The sequence below is a fragment of the Hyperolius riggenbachi genome, chromosome 1 (assembly GCF_040937935.1).
Source record: "Hyperolius riggenbachi isolate aHypRig1 chromosome 1, aHypRig1.pri, whole genome shotgun sequence".
In the NCBI taxonomy this organism is placed as follows: domain Eukaryota; kingdom Metazoa; phylum Chordata; class Amphibia; order Anura; family Hyperoliidae; genus Hyperolius; species Hyperolius riggenbachi.
This window is the reverse complement of record NC_090646.1, coordinates 486,878,461-486,900,192: the sequence shown is the minus strand read 5'-3', so window position 1 is coordinate 486,900,192 and position 21,732 is coordinate 486,878,461. Positions and strand designations below refer to the sequence as shown.

Genomic DNA, 21,732 nt, shown 5'->3' with positions numbered 1-21,732 from the left:
ATCAATCGATAAGCCAAATCGCCGCCGGATCGCTACGTGTAGATGTAGCTTTAGATGTACATAACAGGAGAGAGACTGATGTAGGAAGTCACCATCACCTTGTTACTGCCCTTTCTCTAATGAAGATTAAAATGTAAAGCTGACATCCCAGAGGCAGCCTATACGATATGACATATTGAAACTTAAAAACCAGGTCAGATTTAAAATAAAGCTGAAGAATAGATTTGAGACACTTAAAGGGAAGGTTCAGGGAGGGGATGAAAAAAATAAAAATAGTAGTAGTTCTGCGCATGCGCAGTACAGCCCGGCGGACGTCCGATGACGTCAGCGTGCCGGCGTGGGACGCAGAAGTCCCAGGAAATGGAGCGCAGAAGAGCCCGACCTGGCAGCCGGCCTGGCCAGGTCGGGTCGGGCACCGGAGACCACCGGGAGCCTGCGGAGCGGCGGCGAGGGCACCTCCTGCCTGCCACGGGCTGGAGGAAGCCCCAGGTAAGTGGAAATTTATTTTTATTTTTTTAATCCCCTCCCTGAACCTTCCCTTTAAAGCGGAATATAACCCTGCATTTCAACTTTGCTCTAAAACATTATTTACAGCATATTATATGCAAAAAGCATTTTTTTTTTTACTAGACCAGCATTGGAAGGGTTAAACACAGAGGTTTAAGGTTCCGGGAGGGATATGCAGAAGTTCAGATTGTTACATTCTATTTAGTTATATGTATCTATTGAGAAATGTTACACACTCTTTGGCTGTCCTCCAGCTCCTGAGAGAGTGAGTCACATTCAACACTTAGATACATTTATGTAAACAAAATGTATCTTTGTCAGTTTCGGATGGGTCTGTAGAAATCTCCAGGAACTTTAAAGCCCTGTGTAACCCTTCCAATGCTGGTCTAGTAAAAAAAAAAATGATGGTTGCATATAATATACTGTAAATAATGTTTTAGAGCAAAGTTGAAATGCAGGGTTATATTCCGCTTTAAAGGGATGGTGGAGGCAGATGTTGGATAGGTGGACCAAAATCAAAGACTTGGGTTTGAATCTCGGCTCTTCCTGTTTAGTAAGGCAGCCCATATTCAGTAGTAAACCTTTGGTAAAACTCCCTAATACTGCTACTTCCTCTAGAGCGGGTTTTAGTGGCTGCAGCTTTGGAGTCCACCAGGAGAAAAGGCAGCCCAATGTAAAATGTTAATTGTCTTGTCTAGAGGAAAGCAGAAAGCTGGTACTGATCATAATAATAAAAAAAGATATGCAATTAAACAGCAGCACAGATCCTGAAAAGGAGATTTCAAGTTTATGGGAAACACATTGAAACAGACAAATTTTCAGTATCTGGGCAGCTTGGTGACAGTGGATGATAGTGTCAGTTCTAATGTCAAAACCATATCAGGAAGACAAATGCAGCTTTTGTACAATTGTATCCTATATGGAGATCCCAAGATATCGACTTAAGAAACTCAAAATATTTCAGAACAATGTGAAGGCATTCCCTCTTGAATTGCTGTGAGACATGGAAGGTGATAACAAGAAGTCTTCAAGCCTTTGTAAATTGCTGCCTAAGATGATAACTAAATATCCGGTTGCCAAATATATTTTCAAACAAAATTGTGGGAGAGAGCCAAAGAAGAACCAGTGGATTAACAGATCAAACAAAGAAAGTGGGGATGGATTGGTCACACTGTTTTCAAGAACAATGTCATTGAGAAAGAAACCTTAAAGTGTACCTGAGATGGGGGAAAAAATGCATACATGCCTGGGGCTTCCTCCAGCCCCCTTCAGCCTGTTTGCTCCCTCGCCATTCTCCCAGGTGGCCTCGATCCTCTGCTAGCCTCCCCAGTAAATCCACAAGTCGACGCATGTGCATTCCGGCCACCCTCCCATCGCTGGTAGCTTTCGGCTCCTGTGCAGTAGTGCTGCACGGGCACAGAACACTCCCAGCCACTGAAGCGTGATGCGCCTTCTCAGATGTACCGGGCCATCCAGCAGGGGATTGGAGTGGCCTGGGAGGACGGTGAGAGAGCCAACATCCTGAAGGGGGCTGGAGAAAGCCCCAGGTATGTATAAATCCATTTTTTTCTGTCTCAGGTTTCCTTTAAAGTGGAATCCCCAAGGTAGAAAAAAAGGAGACCAAAAGCATCTTGGAGAAGTGTGGAGGAGGAAATAAAGAATGCAAGGACATCATGGACTGAGATGGGCAGGATCGCTCAGTACAAGAAATAGTGGAAAACATTTATTGAGGCCCTTTGCTTCAGTGGGAAACATAGGAATTACATCAAGTCATCCAGCCACCTATCTCTAAACTCCAACCTAACGTTAAAGTGGACCCAAACCAAACATTTTTTTAATTTTAAATATTTAGTCAGGGCTGTGGAGTCGGAGTCGTGGAGTCTGAGTCGGAGCAATTTTGGGTGCCTGGAGTCGGAGTCTGGAAAAAATGCACCGACTCCTAATTTAAACTTTAATTAAAATAGAAAATATGATAAAATGTTCTATATCTCAGATAATAGTCATCATAAATAATTTATACATACAGTAATAGCTGTGCTTAGTCCACAAAAATGAAATAAACCAATCAAAATTAGTTACTTGTGCTGCTTCAGTAAAGCAGTCCCCGTATTTTTAAAGTCAGATATACATATCTGATTGTGACTGTATATATCATGTGTACACAGGAAACTCTTATATACTAAATAACATCTATGCTGTAAGTATAAAGCTTGATGTGTAGCCGTGTCACTAAGCGGCATGCGGCCGGACTGCGCTGACTGGCTGAATTACCAGGACTCATAGCAGAAGATCCAGGTGGCGGAGGAGGACAGCGAGGGACTGATTAGCCTGAAGGGGGCTGGAGGAAGCCCCAGGTATGTATAAAACTAATTTCATCTGTCTCAGGTTTACTTTGTTACACAGTAGTACTATACTCTACATATGCACTCGCCACAGGGAATCCACTGAGAATGTTGTGCACATTGAACACAGTGGTATTGTCTATCACCCATAAACCTGGTGAGCTTGTGCATGAAGAATGTGTAAGAGGAAGAATCTCCTTATTCCCTTATACCTGCACATCACTCTTACATGTACCCACAGTTACATTGCTTAGGGCCTGACAGATGGTCTTTGTTCCGGTCTGTACCTTTTACAAGTACTCTAACCAAGGACTAGTTTTAGTGTATGACTAAAGGGAATAAATATGGCAGCCTCCTTATCCCTCTTACTTCAGTTGTCTTTTGAAATTCCTAAGCGTTGGCAGTTAAGAGACGAATTTCATGTTCCATACTTTCAATCAACAAGATTGTAATATGAAAATAAGAGGAGTCGGAGTCGGTGGAACCCTAAACTGAGGAGTCAGAGTGTAACGATTGCGGAATTATTTCCGTGGTCAGCGCACAAGATGTGCGCTGACACTGCGGAAATCCCCCACAAGCGTATAATTTAACAGAACCCAGCTATGGTGCTATGCACCTGTAGAGGGAAATTCCCACTGGCAGATGGAGCTGTGGAGTGCAGAGGAACACAGCCTCTGCCCTGCTACAGATGCCAGATGGGAATTGCACGAGTTGAAGCAATGCAGGGCAAGATAGCCCTTAAAGAAAGAGAGAGCACAGAAACAGAATGTATGTGTGTCCACCAATCTAGTCGCCACCCAGCGACGGTGAACACACAACAGCGGAAACGAAGTGGGAACGCAATCGCAAGAGTGGCGACTGCCAATAGTGACACAAGACCAAATCAGACAGAGCACAAGTGTAGCAAGAAAGACATAGCACATAACAATGATCAGAACGTCAAAGAAAATAACAAACGCTAGATAAACGCGAACTCCGCACTCATTCGCAACAGCGAACGCGTTAAAGACACGATCACCGCGCGTTAGGCGCCCAGTGATAAGCGTGCCACCCTAACTAACCAATGTAACACAAACACGAAAATAGAGAACGCGAACGCTTGCTAAACGGTTACCTCACCGAGCCTACAGCAAGCATTCGTACCAGACAAAACAGAGAGAAGGAGTAGCCAGCAGCAACCGCAGCTCTGGCCTACACTCCCAGAGTACAGAAGGAACCACCGCCACTACCGCTAGGGCGAATGCGATCCAGACAGACAGAACGATTTCCTGTTGACTGCCGCTGGCGACAAGACAACCGCAACAGATAGACAGTAGAAGGCAAACAGATAATACAACCTGACTACTCTAGAAAGAATGCCTAGTGCACTCCCAAGGAATTACTCTAAGATAATCTTAACAAACGATTAGCAAAGGCTGAGACTCCAGGTAAGTCAGCAGGAACAAACCATCATGACCAGCAAGGAATTCTGGGAAGAAATGGTTTTTATACTGCAAGCCATCAGAGGAAGCAGCTAAGCAATTTGCATGACAAGTGGATGCAAATTCCTCCCCAGAACAGCAGCTCAGCAAGTTGCAGAGTGAAGACAGGTCTCCTTTCCAGGGACCTGCAACACTCAGAGCTACAAAATGGTCAAAAAGCTATCTGCCCATGCAGACAACAGAGCAGATCATTACACAGAGTCGGTGGATTTTTGTGCCGACTCCACAGCCCTGTATTTAGTTGTACCACTGACACATACAAAGATAAACACTCTTTCAAGCCTATGAACATTTCTGTGCATGCTTTTCACCCTTCTCTTTTCATAACTATGGTTATACAGGTGGCAGCCATTACTTCTGAGCTTAGTAGGAGATTTTAGATCATGGGTCTGTTTGTCTTCAGTTACCCTCCCTCACAGGGGCGTCGTCTATGTAAAATCTCACGCAAGTTGAGATCACCTCCCCTGTGACATCATCAGTAGCAGCCTGTGTTTTGTTTTTTATCTCCTCCACCAGTCTGCCGGATTCTGTCCCAGCAATATGAAATGAAGGGAGGAGTTCCTCCAATAAATGTAAAATATTTTATATTTGTCATCATGCAGCTGAAAAAAGGCAGCTATTTATTATAATTTAGATAATAGATTTAATTTCTGAAATCTTGTATTTTTAATTTGGGTCCACTTTAAGGCCTTTCTGACCCCAACCTACTCCTAGACTCAACATCTTCATGTCTAATTTCTGTCAACCTTGTTCTTTAACACTAGTGTACTTTCACACTGATATGTTGCAGTGCATTGCAACGGACAGCGTTTTGAGCACTGTAACATAGTGCCATTTAAAGTATATGATTAGTTCACACCACATCAGTTGTGATGCAACAGATTGTATAAAACGTAGAAGTCACACATGTTGACACCAGAGCCAGGTCATCCACAAGGCAATCCTAGGCAGTTGCCTTGGGCCTAGAGAGAATCTAAGGGCCTGGTGGATGCTGGCACCCACCAAATTTTACTAAAAAAAAAAAAAGCCAGGTGATCATCAGCAATGGGCAAAAACTGCATAGGGCTCAATTTAATCTTAATCCATTTCTGGTTGGCACTAACAAAATTAATCAATTAACCTCCTTAGCGGTAACCACAAGATGGACTCGGAGTGGAAAACCGCAGCTCAGAGCAGTAACCCCGAGCTACACTCGAGGTAGCCGCCGGGAGGTCCATGCACAGCATTGCAAACAGCGGGCTATTTCACTCACCTCCTGGGCGATCCTGACACTGGCGGCCATTCCTCTTCCTGTCCATGGTGGCTCTGCATCCCCCTGGTGAGATTGCCGACTGTCGTCATGACGACAGCTGGCAATGTCACTATAGGGTTACAACACCACCCGAAGGACGTAGGGAGAACTGCAGCTCCAGACTCTTGTGGTATGATTTTCTTCTTGCTTTTAGGGTCTAAAAGCACATGAAAAAATTGTACCGCTTTTAGCCCCTAAAATCAGGAAGGAATCATACAGCCAGGGAGGTTAAGGTGATTATTGGTCAGCTGCTTTCTTGCCTACTTTACATTGCATGCCACTGCAAATGTCTTTTCGGTTGCGTTATGTTCACATTATAACGCAATGCAATGTCCCAGTGTGAAAAAGTCTAACTCTTAATCTAGGGGTCTAACTGTAACTGATAACCATAATTAATATTCACCTCCTTCTGTCATCTACTTTGAATTCACTGTGCCAAGTATCAGCAATTTTAAGAAACTATTTTCCAAGACATTGTCCCTGCCAATAACTAAGAGCCATATACCAATAAGTCTGTGCTTACAATGCCCAAACGTAATGGGAGAATTTGTGGAATGTACCTGCCTTGAAATTGTATTTAATGGGCTGTGTGTGTTCCAATATCTTTGCTGACCATCACTCTTAGCTTTATATTTCCATAGTATTAAAGAGAGGAGTTGATTAGGACAATATAGTTCAGTAACTTATAAGGATTAAATGTGCTAAAATTGGGCTTGTGCTCACTTTTTGTACATCAGCTTTCATGCACAGTGTCCATACAGGTGAGTGTTGAAATGAAAACTAAATACAGCTCTACAGCAAAAAATAAATAAAATACAGCTATGAAATGATAGTCATCCAGTCTGTCTGCAGACATCCCAAGCTTCTGGCCCAGTTGTACTCAGGGAAAAAGCAATTGACAGGATTGCAATTTGCAGCCACTTGCCATGTTTTCCCTGGAGACAGTCTAGAGCTGGGGGATGCCTGGTTGCTCTTCCCCCTCCCCCTTCCTAGCAGTGGATATGCATGCTCAGTATATGCCTGCACACTGGAGTCACATACTGTCTGCATGTCTGACTACCCTTGTATGTTTGTACCCAGCTTCAGTATCTGCATAGTGATGCATGGTGATAAAACATTTCAGGCAATAAGGCCAATCATTTTTGCAAAAAGATACAACAATAAAGTTGGATATATTTGATACAATATTTTAACGGATTCAGCTTTAGATTCCATACAAAGAATAAAATAAAAAAATGGAAGCACGCTCGCTTAATGTTCTATCCAACATTAACTGTAAAAGGCTTTTCGTTGCGAGATTTATTGGGCCGGAATGCTAGGAGAGGAGCAGCACCAGAGCGAGGCTCTGTAGTCTGTACTGTAGCAAGCAGTACAAACCTTATGCCTCTGGCAGGAACACCGGAGGGGGATATTAGGTGGGATCTCAGCTCAGATCTGATATATTATACAGTGCGGTATGATACCAATCAGGTAGATATTGAACGTTTATCTCATCTGTATAGTTCATGCAGCTTTACCAAATCACTCCAAAACTGTCAGGTCTTTCCTGTTGCTATGTCAAAAAGGAAAATATGAGTACATGTAAAAAAAAAACACCTGGAAAAAAAGGCACGGGGGAATCACCACTAGTAGAATATCAGTAAAATTACAGATATACTACTACTTAATTCCAATAGTAAAATATTGGTAATCTGTGCCGTTATTTTACTGTACCTTAACCTAACCCTACTCTCACACAGAACCCTCACTCTACCGATGCCTAACCCCAAGACGAGCCCTCTACCGATGCCTAACCCCAAGACCACACTCTACCGATGCCTAACCCCAAGACCACACTCTACCGATGCCTAACCCCAAGACCACACTCTACCGATGCCTAACCCCAAGACGAGCCCTCTACCGATGCCTATCCCCAAGACCACACTCTAGCGATGCCTAACCCAAAGACGAGCCCTCTACCGATGCCTAACCCTTAACCGCCCCGAGGAAAAGCCGTGATTTGTAACAAAGTAAATTTGGGCACCTGGAGGCGCAGTCACAAAGCCACAATTTGCGCTCAAATTTCCCTTCTATGCCGCAAATTGCGCCCTTTTTTGGAAAATATCCACAATGGTGACACAGGCTGCATTATCTATAACTGTCAAGTTGTAAATCTCATGCTTGAATAAGCTACAGCAGGTCTCATCAGGACATGCACTTCCCAGTGATGATCCAATGACTATCACATGTCTGTTAAAATGAGCACAACTGAGTAGTTGGAACCTGCTAAGATGGCACAGAAGATATCTCCACTATGCTGTCCACCCATTGATCTGGCTGTAGCGTTTACCCAGTCTCAGTATGGAAACAGTGGACTAGTTCACCGCTTGTCCTTTATTCCCAACTACCCCCAACCACCTCTCGGTGGGAGTCCCCCAAGGCTCGGTCCTTGGCCCCCTACTGTTCTCCTTATACACATCCCCTATTGGCAAGGTTATCTCCTCCATGGGTTTTCACTATCATCTGTATGCAGATGACTCCTAGATCTACCTCCGCACCCCTGACATATCCACCACTACCATGGACAAGGTCTCCTCCTGCCCATCAGCCATCTCCTCCTGGATGTCCACTAGATTCCTGAAACTAAATCTAGACAAAACAGAATTTATGATCTTCCCACACCGGCCATCCATGAACCTCCCAGATGTACATGTCACTGTTAACCACACTACTATTCGCCCCACCTCTTAAGCCCGCTGTCTGGGTGTCACCCTGGACTCCGCACTCTCCTTCACTCCCCAAACCCAAAACCTCACAAAGTTCTGCAACTTCCACCTTCGTAACATCTGTAAGATTCACCCTTTCCTGACCTTTGCCACCACCAAACTCCTCATCCATGCCCTCATAATTTCCCGCCTTGACTACTGCAATGCCCTTCTGTCTGGTCTTCCTATGACCCAAATAGCCCCACTGCAGTCCATCATGAATGCGGCAGCCAGAATTATCCACTGCTCCCATCGCTCCACCACGGCAGATCCCCTCCTTGAATCCCTCCACTGGCGTCCTATCCAGTCTAGAATCAGATTCAAGATACTGTGTCTGACCTACAAATCTGTCCACAAAACCTGTCCAACCTACATTTCTGATCTTACTCAGGAGGTACACACCTAGCCGCTCACTCCGCTCTTACAATGAACTTCGCCTGACTGCCCCCGCATCACCCAGTCCCATGTACGCCTCCAGGACTTCTCAAGAGCTGCTCCAACACTATGGAACTCCCTACTTCCACCCATTAGGGCAGCCCCCTCCTTCAACAACGCCCTCAAAACTCACCTTTTCACTCTGGCCTACTACCCCTCACAAGTGCTTTAAACCCACAGCTGAACTCTGGTCCCCTAACTTTCGTTTCCCTACCTCTCCCTCTAGATTGTAAGCCTTTGGGCAGGGTCCTCCTCCTTTTGTGTCCTACCTGATCATGCACCTCCATTACTGTGAACCTATGCTATTCATTTGAGTGAACCTAACTTGCCTAATCTCCATGCTACCATCCAGTGACTAACTAAGCATTACCTTGTACTCATACTGTGCTGCATGATCTGGTTTTTCTTGTATTCCTGTATTGTCATATTGCTGTATGTTACCCCTAACTATTGTCTGTAACCTAAACTAATGTCCAGCGCTGCATAATATGTTGGCGCTTTATAAATACAATAAATAATTCTGCGTGCCAGATCCCTATAAGACATCAGGGAGACCTGTAGACACACTAGATTAGGGGTCCCCATACTTTTTCCATCAAGGGCTGGGTCAACATATTTCAGACTGATGGGGGGCCGGAACATACATAAAATGATGTTAAAAAACATTACATTGAATCTAGGTATTGATTACCCCCAATCATGCCTGGAGAAGTTCCAGCAGCAGCCATTCAGTCATGCAGCGCCCAAAGAACGTCTTTGTGCGCCAGACACTGAAGCATACCCAGGTGACAACCTGCCGTCAAGTTGGACAGCAGTGTCACCTGATGCAGAATTGGATTGGAAGCCAGCAAATTACTGCTCGCTGGCTTCAACAGTATGTAGATGGGTGGTGCCAGCACTCTATGCGGGCCACCGATATTTAATAGTGCAGTGGGCCACATCTATAAGTTATACATTTTGTGTTTGGGGGCCAGTGAAATAGCCTCACGGGTCTGCATTCAGCCCAAGGGCCATAGTTTGAGGACTACTGCACTAGCTTCTCACCTGAGACCTTGCAGGAGGATTGTCTTTGCCAAGTTTTTTTCCTCGCATTTATATGAGCTTCTCCCCATTCAAAACCTTTTATTTATTGCTGTCTCTGGCTGAGAATGTACCTACTCCTTGTCCATACAAAAGTAAGAGAAATATCCCAGATGGGGATACATAATATTAAAACCCTACACAAGAGGAAAAAAAAAGTTTCTTACACTAAGGCTGCATTTCCACTTGTGCGGTGCGAATCGCCGCTGTAAAAATTCGCATGCGGATGCGAATTTCGCATGCGGGTATATACGAATTTTCATGCGAATTCGCATGGATGACGATGTATGCGAATTTAACCATGGCAGTGCTGGTGTGCCTTTCTATTGTTTCTATGCGAATTCGCATGAAAATTCGCATGAAAATTCGCATACCCAAACCTCATGCGAATTTCCTATTAAATACATTGTATGCGATTCGCATAGCGGTATGCGGTATGCGAATTCTGATGGCTCTGCCATGCGAATTTTTTCTGCACAGAAAAACGCAAAGGAATCCTGACAAGTGGAAACAGTCCCATTCACTTGTATTGCTATGCGAATTTTCATGCGAAAAACGCATGCGAATTTGCGATAGTGGAAATGAGCCCTAAAACAACATTTTTGGCAAGAACATATGCTCTATTTATTATTGTGAGAAAAAAAGCTTGCACTGGTACCAGCTACAGTAGATACTTTTCATTACAGTACATTTACAAAAGTAAGACTAGGGAGACTGAAAAATCAGCACTACTTTGGTTGAGGTGACCAAGCAGGAAACAGTATAGGGTACAATTCTCCAATCACAGCACCCTCTACAACTTGAAGCGTATTAATTAAAATTGGCTGAAAAGTGTAGGCATAATTATTACTGCCTATTCTGGACCTAAAAGTTGTAGAGTGTACAGCACCCCATTGGAGACCTATTAAATTAGCAACCAATAACGTTAGGGGAATTTCTCTATAAGGTTTCTCGCTAAGTCTCCACCGATATGCTAGTGCCGAAAAATCGTACTTATCATGAAGCTGAATTCATACCAGCAAATGGAAACCAGTAGCTGCTTATTAATCATCCAGCAATGTGTGGCTTGCATTTGCTGGTACAGCTTCCACTGCTTGGGTCAGCAGAGGTTTGCACATAAGCAGAATTTCCACTAAAGGGGCCCATACACTGGTCGATTTCAGCCATCGATTGATCGATTCTATAGAATCGATCAGAAATCAATTCTTTCAAATCTTTCAAATCTATCAATCGATTTGTGGCCGATTTTGATGGATTTGATCTATCTGACAGAATAGAAGATCTAAGTCGATCTGCTGCTGCTGGTAGCAGATCCATGGCCCATAGAGTTGCACTGGATCCAATAATGCATTTAGATAGATTTCATTCTGAAATATATTGGAAATCTTTTCCCAGTGTGTGGCACACATCAGATAGATTCCTTTCAGATTTGACTTGACAGGCATTGGACAGAAATATATCTGATGGTCGAATCTGCTGCAAATCTATAAGTGTATGGCCACCTTTACAGGTATTACCAATAATGGTAGAAGGCAGACAGTAAACTAATGTCCTGTGGTTGTCACATACTTTGTTTGTCAGCAGCTGCAGCTATTCTAGTGGCAACTTGAAGGTGACAATGTCAATGTATATCCGTTGTTGGCTGACGCTTAAGCAGCCCATACACTCAGCCGATTTTCTGGCCGACCGATCGATCCTGATCGATCGATCAATCGATTGCAAATCGGTTGGCCAATCGACCGATCGACGGCCGATTTCAATCGATTTCGATGGATTTCCATCGAACTTGCAGGGTGGAAAATTTAGGTCGATCTGATGAGATTGCTTATCAGTTTGCATTGGCCTTAATGGAAATCTGATGGCAAAAAAAATGCCATCAGATCGAATTTCAATAGATTTCAAACTGAAATCTATTGGAATTCTATCCTGGTAAAAAATGTTCTAAAAACGCATCAGATAGATCATCAGATGCATTTCTTATCTATCTGTTGCCAATCTGACGAGTGTATGGGCACCTTTACTCTCATTATTCTTATCAAATGCTTGCTGGCATACATCCCTTCTTTTTTATCCAAATTATAAATGTATCCAAATGTATGATAAGGAAGGGCATATATGGATGTTTAACTACTCTGTATAAAAAGGGATTTTAGTATAGTTCTTAAAATAAATGACTATTTCTGACTGGTTACTGTACATTGTTCTTTGCTTTAGCAGTTAAAGTGTATTGCCTATGTAATCTTCATAGTGATGATAACAATCTTTAAATTGATTCTTGTAGTCTAATTTATTTTAAAGCATATTTTTTTCATTCGTCTCATGTTTACATTCAGATCAGACTATTCAAGAACAAGAAGTCCTTACTAAAACATAGAAAATAAAAATATGTAGTCCCCAAATGCAAGCTATTTCAGTCTAAATGTTTCATCCCTGTTTATTCATAATTCAAACCTGAATTCATAACGCACGGAAGCTGCAGGCAAAGCACTCCGAATACAGCACTGTCTGAGTGAGTTCAAGTGTTGGAGGATATGCTGCTTCAGTAATGCTCCGCATGGCTGATTCAGGTAATGACACGGACTTCCTTTTTTGTGCAGTGCATGATGGGAGATGTAGTTTCCTCCCACACAATAGCAACTAGTTCTGACAGAGGTGAAAACTACAATTACCAGACATCCGTGGAAAGCAAGACGAAACACGCAGAACATTGCCATTTAAAGGAAAAAAGAACCTGCTAGTGCAAATAGTATGCATAAATGTACAATACACGTAAGTTTGTTGACTGCTAAGTATGTGCTTGCTGTCACACCACAGTTATTTCAATTACTAAAATGGTGTGCCTATTTAGTCGTTCTTCTGACCTGTTTGTTTAAATTCATAATTAATGACCATCGACCATTTGTGTGAAGATTATTCTTTTTGTCTGAGGATTAGGAAGAAATCACTGAATGGTCCCAGTAAATACTCAGAATGCTGAAAAAAATCTCTCACTGTTTAGTATGGTCCTATATATATATATATTACAGAATTCCATTGTTAGGCCTCATATACAACAAATACATTTGCACGGATTTCGGAGCACAGATGCGTTTTCTGAATTGCAGTTGCATGTTTCAAATGCTCTGCATGATTTTTTTTGTGCTGCGACGCATGCAGCTAAATGCAAATCACTGTGTAACCCAGTAAAAATAAAAAGACCACACGCATCAAAACCACAATGTGTGTGCCTTTTGGTGTGCATGAGCCCTTAATAATGGTAATAAAATGTGAGTGTCCAATGCTATGTACCGTCAATGTCATACAGGTACAGAGTCACAATGTTACCGTTCACGTTCATGGGCTATTATTTTATTGGAGTCCCAATGGTTTGGTATTTATTTCCTTGAGGCTTAAAGGACGCCTGAAGTGAGAAGCACATGGCAGCTGCCATGTTAGGCCTCTTTCACAGTGCGATGTTAAAGTCGCATGTTACAAAATGTTTCAACGCAGACTAACGCACAGCAATACAAAGTCTGTGCGACATTGACCGTGCACACGTTGCGTTTGTGTGTAGTGTTATTAGAAAGTGCTGCATGCTGTGCGTTATACACATTATTAGCTGCATTGGACTGTTTGTACATGCTCAGTAATGACTTGGAAGCATACTTTTCATTGCCTGTATGCTCTACTGTATGCAACAATAACAGGGCATTAAGTTGCGTTGCAACTTTTTGGGGGCATTGCGTTGTAATTTGTGTTGCGACCTTAACGTTGCATCAAAACGTAACGTCCTACTGTGAAAGAGGCCTTAATTCCTTTTAAACAATAATAATTGCCTGGCGTACTGCTGATCTCATTGGCTGCAGTAGTGTCTGAGTCACACACCTGAAACAAGCATGCAGTCAATCCAGTCAGACTTCAGTCATAAACATCTGGCTAAAAGTACTAGAGGCAGATGATTAGCAGGTCCATAAAAAATAATTCGGCACCTCCTTGGTTAAACGATATAACTTTTATTGTGATGAGTCAAAAGTGCCAATGATTCAAGATTACGCATTAAAGAACAAGGACGGGGTGGATTCACCTTTATGTACCAGCTCTACAGGAGGTGCCAACTTATACTTATGGACTTGGTCTATGAGTGGCGTCATCCACTCACTGTAGCAATGGCACTCCACTTCCACTAATTGCGGGCCATACTGTAAAGGCTCATACACACGAGGGTCAAAAATCACCTGCAATGAATGACGCATCGTTCAGATGTCAGGCAGTCACTAAAGAACCAAACAATCCGCAAAGATTCTAGTAGGTTTCGAAACCATTGTCATGAAGAATTACATCGGCAGATGACTGTCCATAATCAGCAGTGTGTACAGAGCTATGAATGATGATTAAACGATGTGTCTGCGAAGTTTACGGTGCTTGTGACAGACATCGTTTAACAAAAAAAATCGTGTAGCGTATTGTCCATATTCATTGACATCTAATTGTGTGAATATCTTAACAGATAGATTGTGTAACGATCATTCATTGGCAAATTCACACAATCTATCTTTTAGTGTGTACGTAGCTTAATGTGTGCATGCTAAACTTGTCTTTATCTCGCAGATGATCAGCAGGGCAATTTGCATTGTTTAGAAGGAAATAAATGTATTTAAGCTGGCCATACAATCGTTAGATTAGCAGCAGATAGATCATCAGATAGCTCTCTGATCTATCTGATGTGTTTAGGAACACTTTTTACTATGAACAGATTTCCAATAGATTTCAGTATGAAATCTATTGAAAATCGATCTGATGGCATTTTTTTGCCATTAGATTTCCATTAGGTCCAATGCAAATTGATAAGCAATCAACAGATCGACCCTGATTTTCCAGCATGTCAGATCAATTGAAATTGGCCGCAAATCGATCAATCGGTCAATCGATTTGTGATCGATCGGTTTCGATCGATCGGCCGCTAATAGGCTCAGTGTATGGGCATCTTAAGCCTACATATCCCTCTAACTTCAGGTGAAAACAACCCCGAGGTGCAAAGTGGTGGAAACACAAACAACATGTGAAAAAATGTTTTGGTAAAATCAACACATTGCATTTTTTTATTTAAAATTTCCTACTACAGCAGGCAAAAGGACCAATGGAAAGCCTTGACAGGTAATTTAACCAGTTCACCCCCAAGGGTTTTTACTCTAACGGACCAGAGCAATTTTCACTTGTCAGTGCTCCTCCCTTTTATTCCCTAATAACTTTATTACTACTTATCACAAGAAAATGATCTATACCTCGTTTTTTTCACCACCAATTCGGCTTTATGTGGGTAGTACATTTTGCTAAGAATTTTTTATTCTAAATGCATTTTAATGAGAAAAAAACAAAAAAAAATAGAAAAAAAAACATTTCTCAGTTTTCAGCCATTATAGTTTTAAAATTAAACATTCTCCTGTGGATAAAACAAACACATTGTATTTGCCCAGTTGTCCCGATTATTAAACCATTTAAATTTTGTCCCTATCACAATGTATGGCGACAGTATATTATTTTGAAATATAGGTGTTATTTTTCTGTTCTGTTTTTTTTTGTTCTGGCCATAATTACAAGCCCCAATGTAATAAATTAAAATTAATTTTGCCCCATAAAATATAGATTAAAAAAAGCTGAGTCCCTAAGGCAAGTATTTATTTATTTATTTTAAGCTGATTTTTTTTTACAAGTGTTTTCTTTTGGAGGGGGAGTGTTGGAAGTGGAATTTTATTAATTTTATTACTCATGTGTATGTACTTGTAAATGTATGTGTTTTGTACGTGTCATATACTTTTTGGCCACAAGATGGCGCAAGTGAACACTCGTTATAGTAAGTGTTCACTTTTTTTTTTTTTTACACTTTATTTAATTGTTACATTTCCTGTTTTTGTGAATGGACGTAGCCGCTGTTCGCGGTCACGTCCATTCACTCCAGGCACTGCGATTGGGTAGAGGACCGTTTGGTCCTCTTCCCCAATCCCTCAGCACGGGATCCTGACGGAAACGGCGTCCATAGCGGCGCGCACACGGCGGTAGCAGCGGCGGGAACACGCGACTTATTAATACGTCATGTTGCCGTTAATAGGGTAAAGCATGACGTATAAATGCGTTAGGATGCCACTAAATGGTTAAAGCGGAACTGTAAATTGGTCTAATTCACAGTGTTTCACTTACCTGGTGCTTCTGCCAGCCCCATGCAGCCTTCCTGTCCCACGCCGGTCCTCCCCGATCCCGAGTTGAGAGGGATATGAGGCTTCCATATTGATTTCCTCTTAAACAGTACCAGTTGCCTGGCAGTTGTACTGATCCTTAAAGGTACATACACACGTCTGATTTTTCCAAACGACCGGTCGTTTGGACGTCAAATCAGGCGTGTGTACAAAGGATCGTTCAGCTGATAAGACTGGATTTGACCGATCCACCAAGCGGATCCGTCAAAACCAGCAAATATCAGCTGAACGACCGTTTGAACACATGCCAGATTTTGACGTCCAAACAACCGGTCTGAACGACCGGTCGTTTGGAAAAATCAGACGTGTGTATGCACCTTAAAGCGGACTCAAACCAAACTTTTTTTAATTCAAAATATTTAGTTGCACCACTCTGACACATACAAAGATAAATAAACACTCCTTCAAGCCGATGAGCATTTCAGTGCATGCTTTTCACCCTTCTCTTTTCATAACTAGGGTTATACAGGTGGCAGACATTAGCAATTCCTCCTTTGCCAGACACCTCCTACTCCAGTCTGCCGGTTTCTGTCCCGGCAATATGAAAGGAAGGGAGGGGTTCCTCCAATAAACGTAAAATATTTTATATTTGTGATCATGCAGTTGAAAAAAGGCTGCTATTTATTATTATAATTTAGAAAATAGATTTTATTTCTGAAATCTTGTATTTTTAATTTTGGTCCACTTTAAGCCACAGATCCTGAACAAGCATGCAGCGGATCAGGTACTTTGACTCAGTTGACTCTGGCTTTACTGGATTAGCCATATGCTTGCTCCAGGGTTTTGACTCAGGCATTAGTTATGCTAGAAGATCAAAAGGGCTGCCAGACAACTGGCATTGTTAACAAGGAAATAAATATGGCGGCCTCCATAGCCTTCTCACCTCGGGTTCCATTTTAATATTCTGATGCTAGAGTTCCCAGTCTGTTTGCAGCAGGGAAGTGATGAATATAGATAGCAAACTTCAAGTATGCTTTAGGGCTGGAACTCACTAGGAATTGCTGCTGTGATTCCTAGGTTGATTACAATTGCGATTCGCTCAGTTTAGAAGCGCTGTTGTACAGCTCTTCCGTTAAGCGATTGTTTGGACAAACTGTCGGTTGTTTTCAGTAGTGCATCTCAGTGTATGATACGCAAGGTCATCAGACAGTCAATGAACATCACTGTCTGATGTATTAAGCAATACATTCCAACCAAGCATTGCTGCATGATTTTTAGTGCGCTAAGCAGCGCTGTTCCATTCATTGTAGTTTTCTGTTAAATGTCACCTGGTTGCACAACAATGTAAGTATGTGCATAAGCCCTACAGTAATAAAGACCAGTGCAAATTCACTAGTTCATCACAGCAACACTATTACTCAAGTACCGCGGGTCACGCTAATACTGTAACTCGCGGTACACTGCTGCGGTAGTACTGGTAATATTGCTGTGCGTTGTCTCTGCACGGCAATATTACCACTAGTTAGTGCCTCAGGCCCATTCACACTTAGGCCTCTTTCCCACTATACGCGCTGCCGTGCGCATTTTGGCAGCGCGTATAGTGTGCGACACACAAGAATGGCAAAAGTGCATAGACAGCAGTTCTGCCGTTCCCATCATATGTGCTGCGTAGCAATGTGATGTGCTATCGCACTGCTGCATGCATTTTTTGGGAATCGCAGAGCTGACCTATTCACAGTAGTGAATGGGATCAGCAGCGCATAGCGGCCCAGATGACGTACGATCGTACACATCGCGTTCTGATCGCAGGACCATCTGCAATAATTGATGTGAACAAGGCCTAAAAGTTCTGCACTGCAGTGACTTCCCATTAATATGGTGCCATTCACATCAGCAGGCAGCAGCATTGCAATGGGACATATTGAAAATAAAGGTGTCAGGGTGCATTTATACATGGCAGAGCCAAATGGCCCTATCCACAACTTGAATTGAATGGGATTGCTCGGTTCTGTACTCCACCACAGCTGGCAGCAATGCTGAGAAGGGTACGCTGTCTGTGTGAATAGCCCATTGCATCAGATCTCTCAAATAAAGTTCTGTACATAACTATAATAATAACCGTGAGTTATAATATATCACACACAATCTAAACAGTGCACCAGACTCTCACATTGTTTATGGTAGTTGTGAAGAAATCATTATTTGAGGGAATGAGAGCATGCCCAAATGTTGGAACTACTTGTTTTTCAGTTTGGTGGAAAAACAAATTTCAAGTGTTCCCCACTTGACACAGAAAATGTCATCCAAGCTGAGAAGAAAACACTTGAATCTGTGATTGTAAACAGGTTGGGCGGATCTGTCAACGTTATTTATTCTTGCAAGTTGAGCTCAATTCACAAAAGAAAAAATAAATAGTGCGATATTCAACATCTTAACAGCTTTTCTTCTTTCACACAATAGTATTATCATAAACAGCAGTTTAAAAAGGCAGTTATTTTTTCCTAGCTAGAAGATGCAGATAACGTTACAGTCAACCTTTTGCTAGCAGAGAGGGCAGCAGTTTGGAATGTGGAGGTGTGTGTTCCTTGGAACAAATTAAGCAAAATTCCAAATATTGGATCAGAACTGGTACAAAAACAGAGCAGATGCCCAAATCCATTATTTTGGTTTGTTACTGTGAGCAACCGTTGTTTGTTACCGGTTAGCTCCCGGTTTGCTCCAGTTTTCTTGCACTGGTTTTGTTAAAACTGGCCCCTTGTGAATTGGGCCCACATACTTTGGGCCAAGCATTCCACACTGCACATTCTGCACCAGCAGTCTATATTACTTATTTAGCAACTGTTAGGGCCCTTCCACATTGAGTCCGTTGCGATACATTGCAATGGACGATATCACGGCATTTGCAACATATCCCTGAGTTGTTGTCGTAGGATGATTGCATCGCTACTGTGCATCAGGGACATGGGTAGTTCCGAAGAGCTGTTCAACTGAGCGGGTTGAACAGCTTTATCGGCACACAGCAGTGAAATAATGGGCCGTGCAGAGGAACAGGAAGACGCTATACTATCCAGCGCCTTTCGTCTAGTTCGGGACTCAATCCCTCTGGTGACAGAGCGGAGGACTAGCCAAGGCCGAATCTACCATATGGCACTGTAGGCACATGCCTACAGGCGCCTTACGATGGGAAGGCGGTTCACTCACCTCCCCTAGTGCCTCCCTCCTTCCCTATGCAGAGTCCCAAGCAGAGCATAAATGAGAGGTTACTCACCCTGGTGTCAGCATTCCACTGACAAGCTCTCTCTTCAGTTGGGTCGCCACTAGCTAAGTAACACTAATACAGTATCTCTAGCTACCATGCATATGGCAGTTTGGCAAGGAATGTCAGAGTGGACAAGGTGATTGTAGAGAACAAGCCAGCGCTCAGCTGTCGGGACCTCTGTACACATGCTAGATTCTCAGCCGAGGTGGTCCTTATCGGCTGCCTGGGCCAAGTTTAATTTGTCATATCTACATAGCTTTAGCCTTTGAGCACTCTGGGAGTCTGAACTTTAATTGTTAACTTGTGCTAACAGTTTCCCTCTGCATTGACAGTCCTAATGCCAGATTGAACAAATATACACATTATAATGCTGGCCGTTAGGATAAATCTGTGACTTTTATGGGTGGCATGAAAATGTGAATGTACTTACACTGATGCTACTCATTCAAATAATAGAGTTTGGCAGCTTTTCAGTGCTCTCTACTTTCTACATTACTTAAATACTTGATGATGTGCTTTGGGGCATATTAACACACTTTGACTTGTTTAAGCCAAAAATGCAGCAAAATCTATTGAAAACAGGTGCATTTTCATGGAGATTGGGAATGTATTTGTGCACTGCCAAACGGCGACTTTTTCTTTTTATTAAAGTCTACCGTAATTAAACCCAGGGAAATGCACCAATGAAATAGCAGATATACCTTCATTTTAAGAAGGCCATATACGTAATAAAAATCATCGCTTGGATGGAATATCTTGATCCAATGAGGGCAAGAGAGGCACGACAGCCCATAGTGTTGCACTGCACTGGTTTGATCGATTTTCAATATATTATTGCAGCACGGGGGCATAGGCGATAGCATTCTAGCCTTGCAGCGCTGGGTCCACATCTCAATTCCCAGCCAGGGCACTATCTGTAAGGAGCTTGTGTGGGTTTTCTCCAGGCAATTGGGTTTCCTCCTCCATCCCAAAAATATACAGTTAAATTAATTGGCTCCCCCTTAATTGGCCCTAGACTACAATGAACATATGACTGTGATAGGGATTAGATTGTGAGCCAGTTAGTGAGAAGACTATGTTCTCTGTAAAGCACTGCAGTAGATGTACAAAATAATAATAATAAATAGATTTCATGTTGAAATCTTTCGAAAATGTATGTGCTGTGTGTGGTAGTAATAGATCCCTCACTGATCAGATTCAGATCAAGAGAGCTCAATATTTTTGGCACATTGGGAGACAATCTGTGTGTGTATGACCACCTTTCTTAAACATTGACGGTTCTCACTTTTCAGAAGATATAGCAATGACGTCTTGCTCCTAGTGGCGCCCTTCATACTGGCATACAAATTCAATACTGGGTATAACCAGTTAGGGGAAGTGGCTGCAGTGACCACATGATCACTCCACTGCTCTATCATATCACTATGGTACTAGTAGTGTGAGCTTTGCTGCTTTTGATGTCTCTCTCTTCCCATTCACTGCTTGTTAATGATATTTGCAAAAAAGGGAATGAACACCGCTCACCACCCCACTGTTTTCCACCAGGAGCAGGACCACTGGCAGCCAAGCCCTGGAATACCATGGAAAAAGAGAAAAAGATCCGCTTCTCTGATAGATTAAAAAGTCCGATCTTTATTAGCATTCAAATGTGCTGGACATATAAAATAGCTCACAAGTATTGGTGCCTCAAAATTGCTCCTTAGTCATAGCATATCCCTTTAATGACAGCCTGTCGGGATGTGACAGGTCCTAAATTCCAAAAGTCGGGGACTCTCCAAATCTGGCAGCCTGCCCATAAGCCCCAGAACACACCCAGAAGGGGTGTGGAATGTATAGAAAGGAAGAGGATGCAGGATTATAATGCTGAGAATATACAATGAGATTTTTCAGCAGATTACATTCACTTCTATGAAAAATCGATCAGAAAAACATTGGAAAATCAGATCGGACCTGTCGAAAATTATCAATTGAACCATCAATCTGCCAAAAAATCTCATGGTGTATTCCCAGAATTACTCCACACTAAAAATCTGCCACTCAAACAGTACAATGGCAGACCAGGGTAAGTGACCTGACCAGTGGCAGTCATGATAGTCTGCACATTGTAAAGAAAGGCATACACTATTATGCTGGGAATACACCATACAATTTTCTGTTAGATTCTTCTGTTATTGCATAATTAGATTATTTTCTGTAGAGAATGGTCATTATCTCTGGTGCATTGGCCTCAATTCACTAAGCTTATCTCCTGTCTTTAATAATGTTTCTAGAGTTGTTACCATGGTGATAAGGCATGTAGTATTCAGGAAACATTTTACCTCAGGCAAACCTAAAGTTAACTCTTCTGTTTTTAAGTTAACTCTCCAATCCTTAAAATAACTCCAGAGTTAAAGATAGGCTGTTAATTAACTGCGTGTGAAAAT

The 21,732-nt window shown here is 42.4% G+C and overlaps 2 protein-coding genes across 4 annotated transcripts in view; one reads left to right on the top strand and one right to left on the bottom strand.

Moving 5' to 3' along the window:
• The window catches only part of THTPA (thiamine triphosphatase), a 47,695-nt gene extending 35,247 nt beyond the window's left edge, over positions 1-12,448 (bottom strand). The window contains exon 1 of one of the 2 annotated variants that reach the window (XM_068242224.1): positions 12,349-12,448. In XM_068242224.1, the coding sequence (XP_068098325.1) occupies positions 12,349-12,436 (88 nt within the window). In that variant the 5' untranslated portion in view covers positions 12,437-12,448. Of the gene's footprint in view, positions 1-12,331 lie in introns of both variants that reach the window. The other variant, XM_068242231.1, reaches the window with a different exon arrangement.
• Positions 12,449-12,588: 140 nt separating this feature from the next.
• The window catches only part of ZFHX2 (zinc finger homeobox 2), a 149,701-nt gene continuing 140,557 nt past the window's right edge, over positions 12,589-21,732 (top strand). For both annotated transcript variants that reach the window (XM_068242206.1, XM_068242198.1), the window contains exon 1: positions 12,589-12,649. The gene's annotated coding sequence lies outside the window, so the exon portion shown is untranslated. The remainder of the gene's footprint in view (positions 12,650-21,732) is intronic.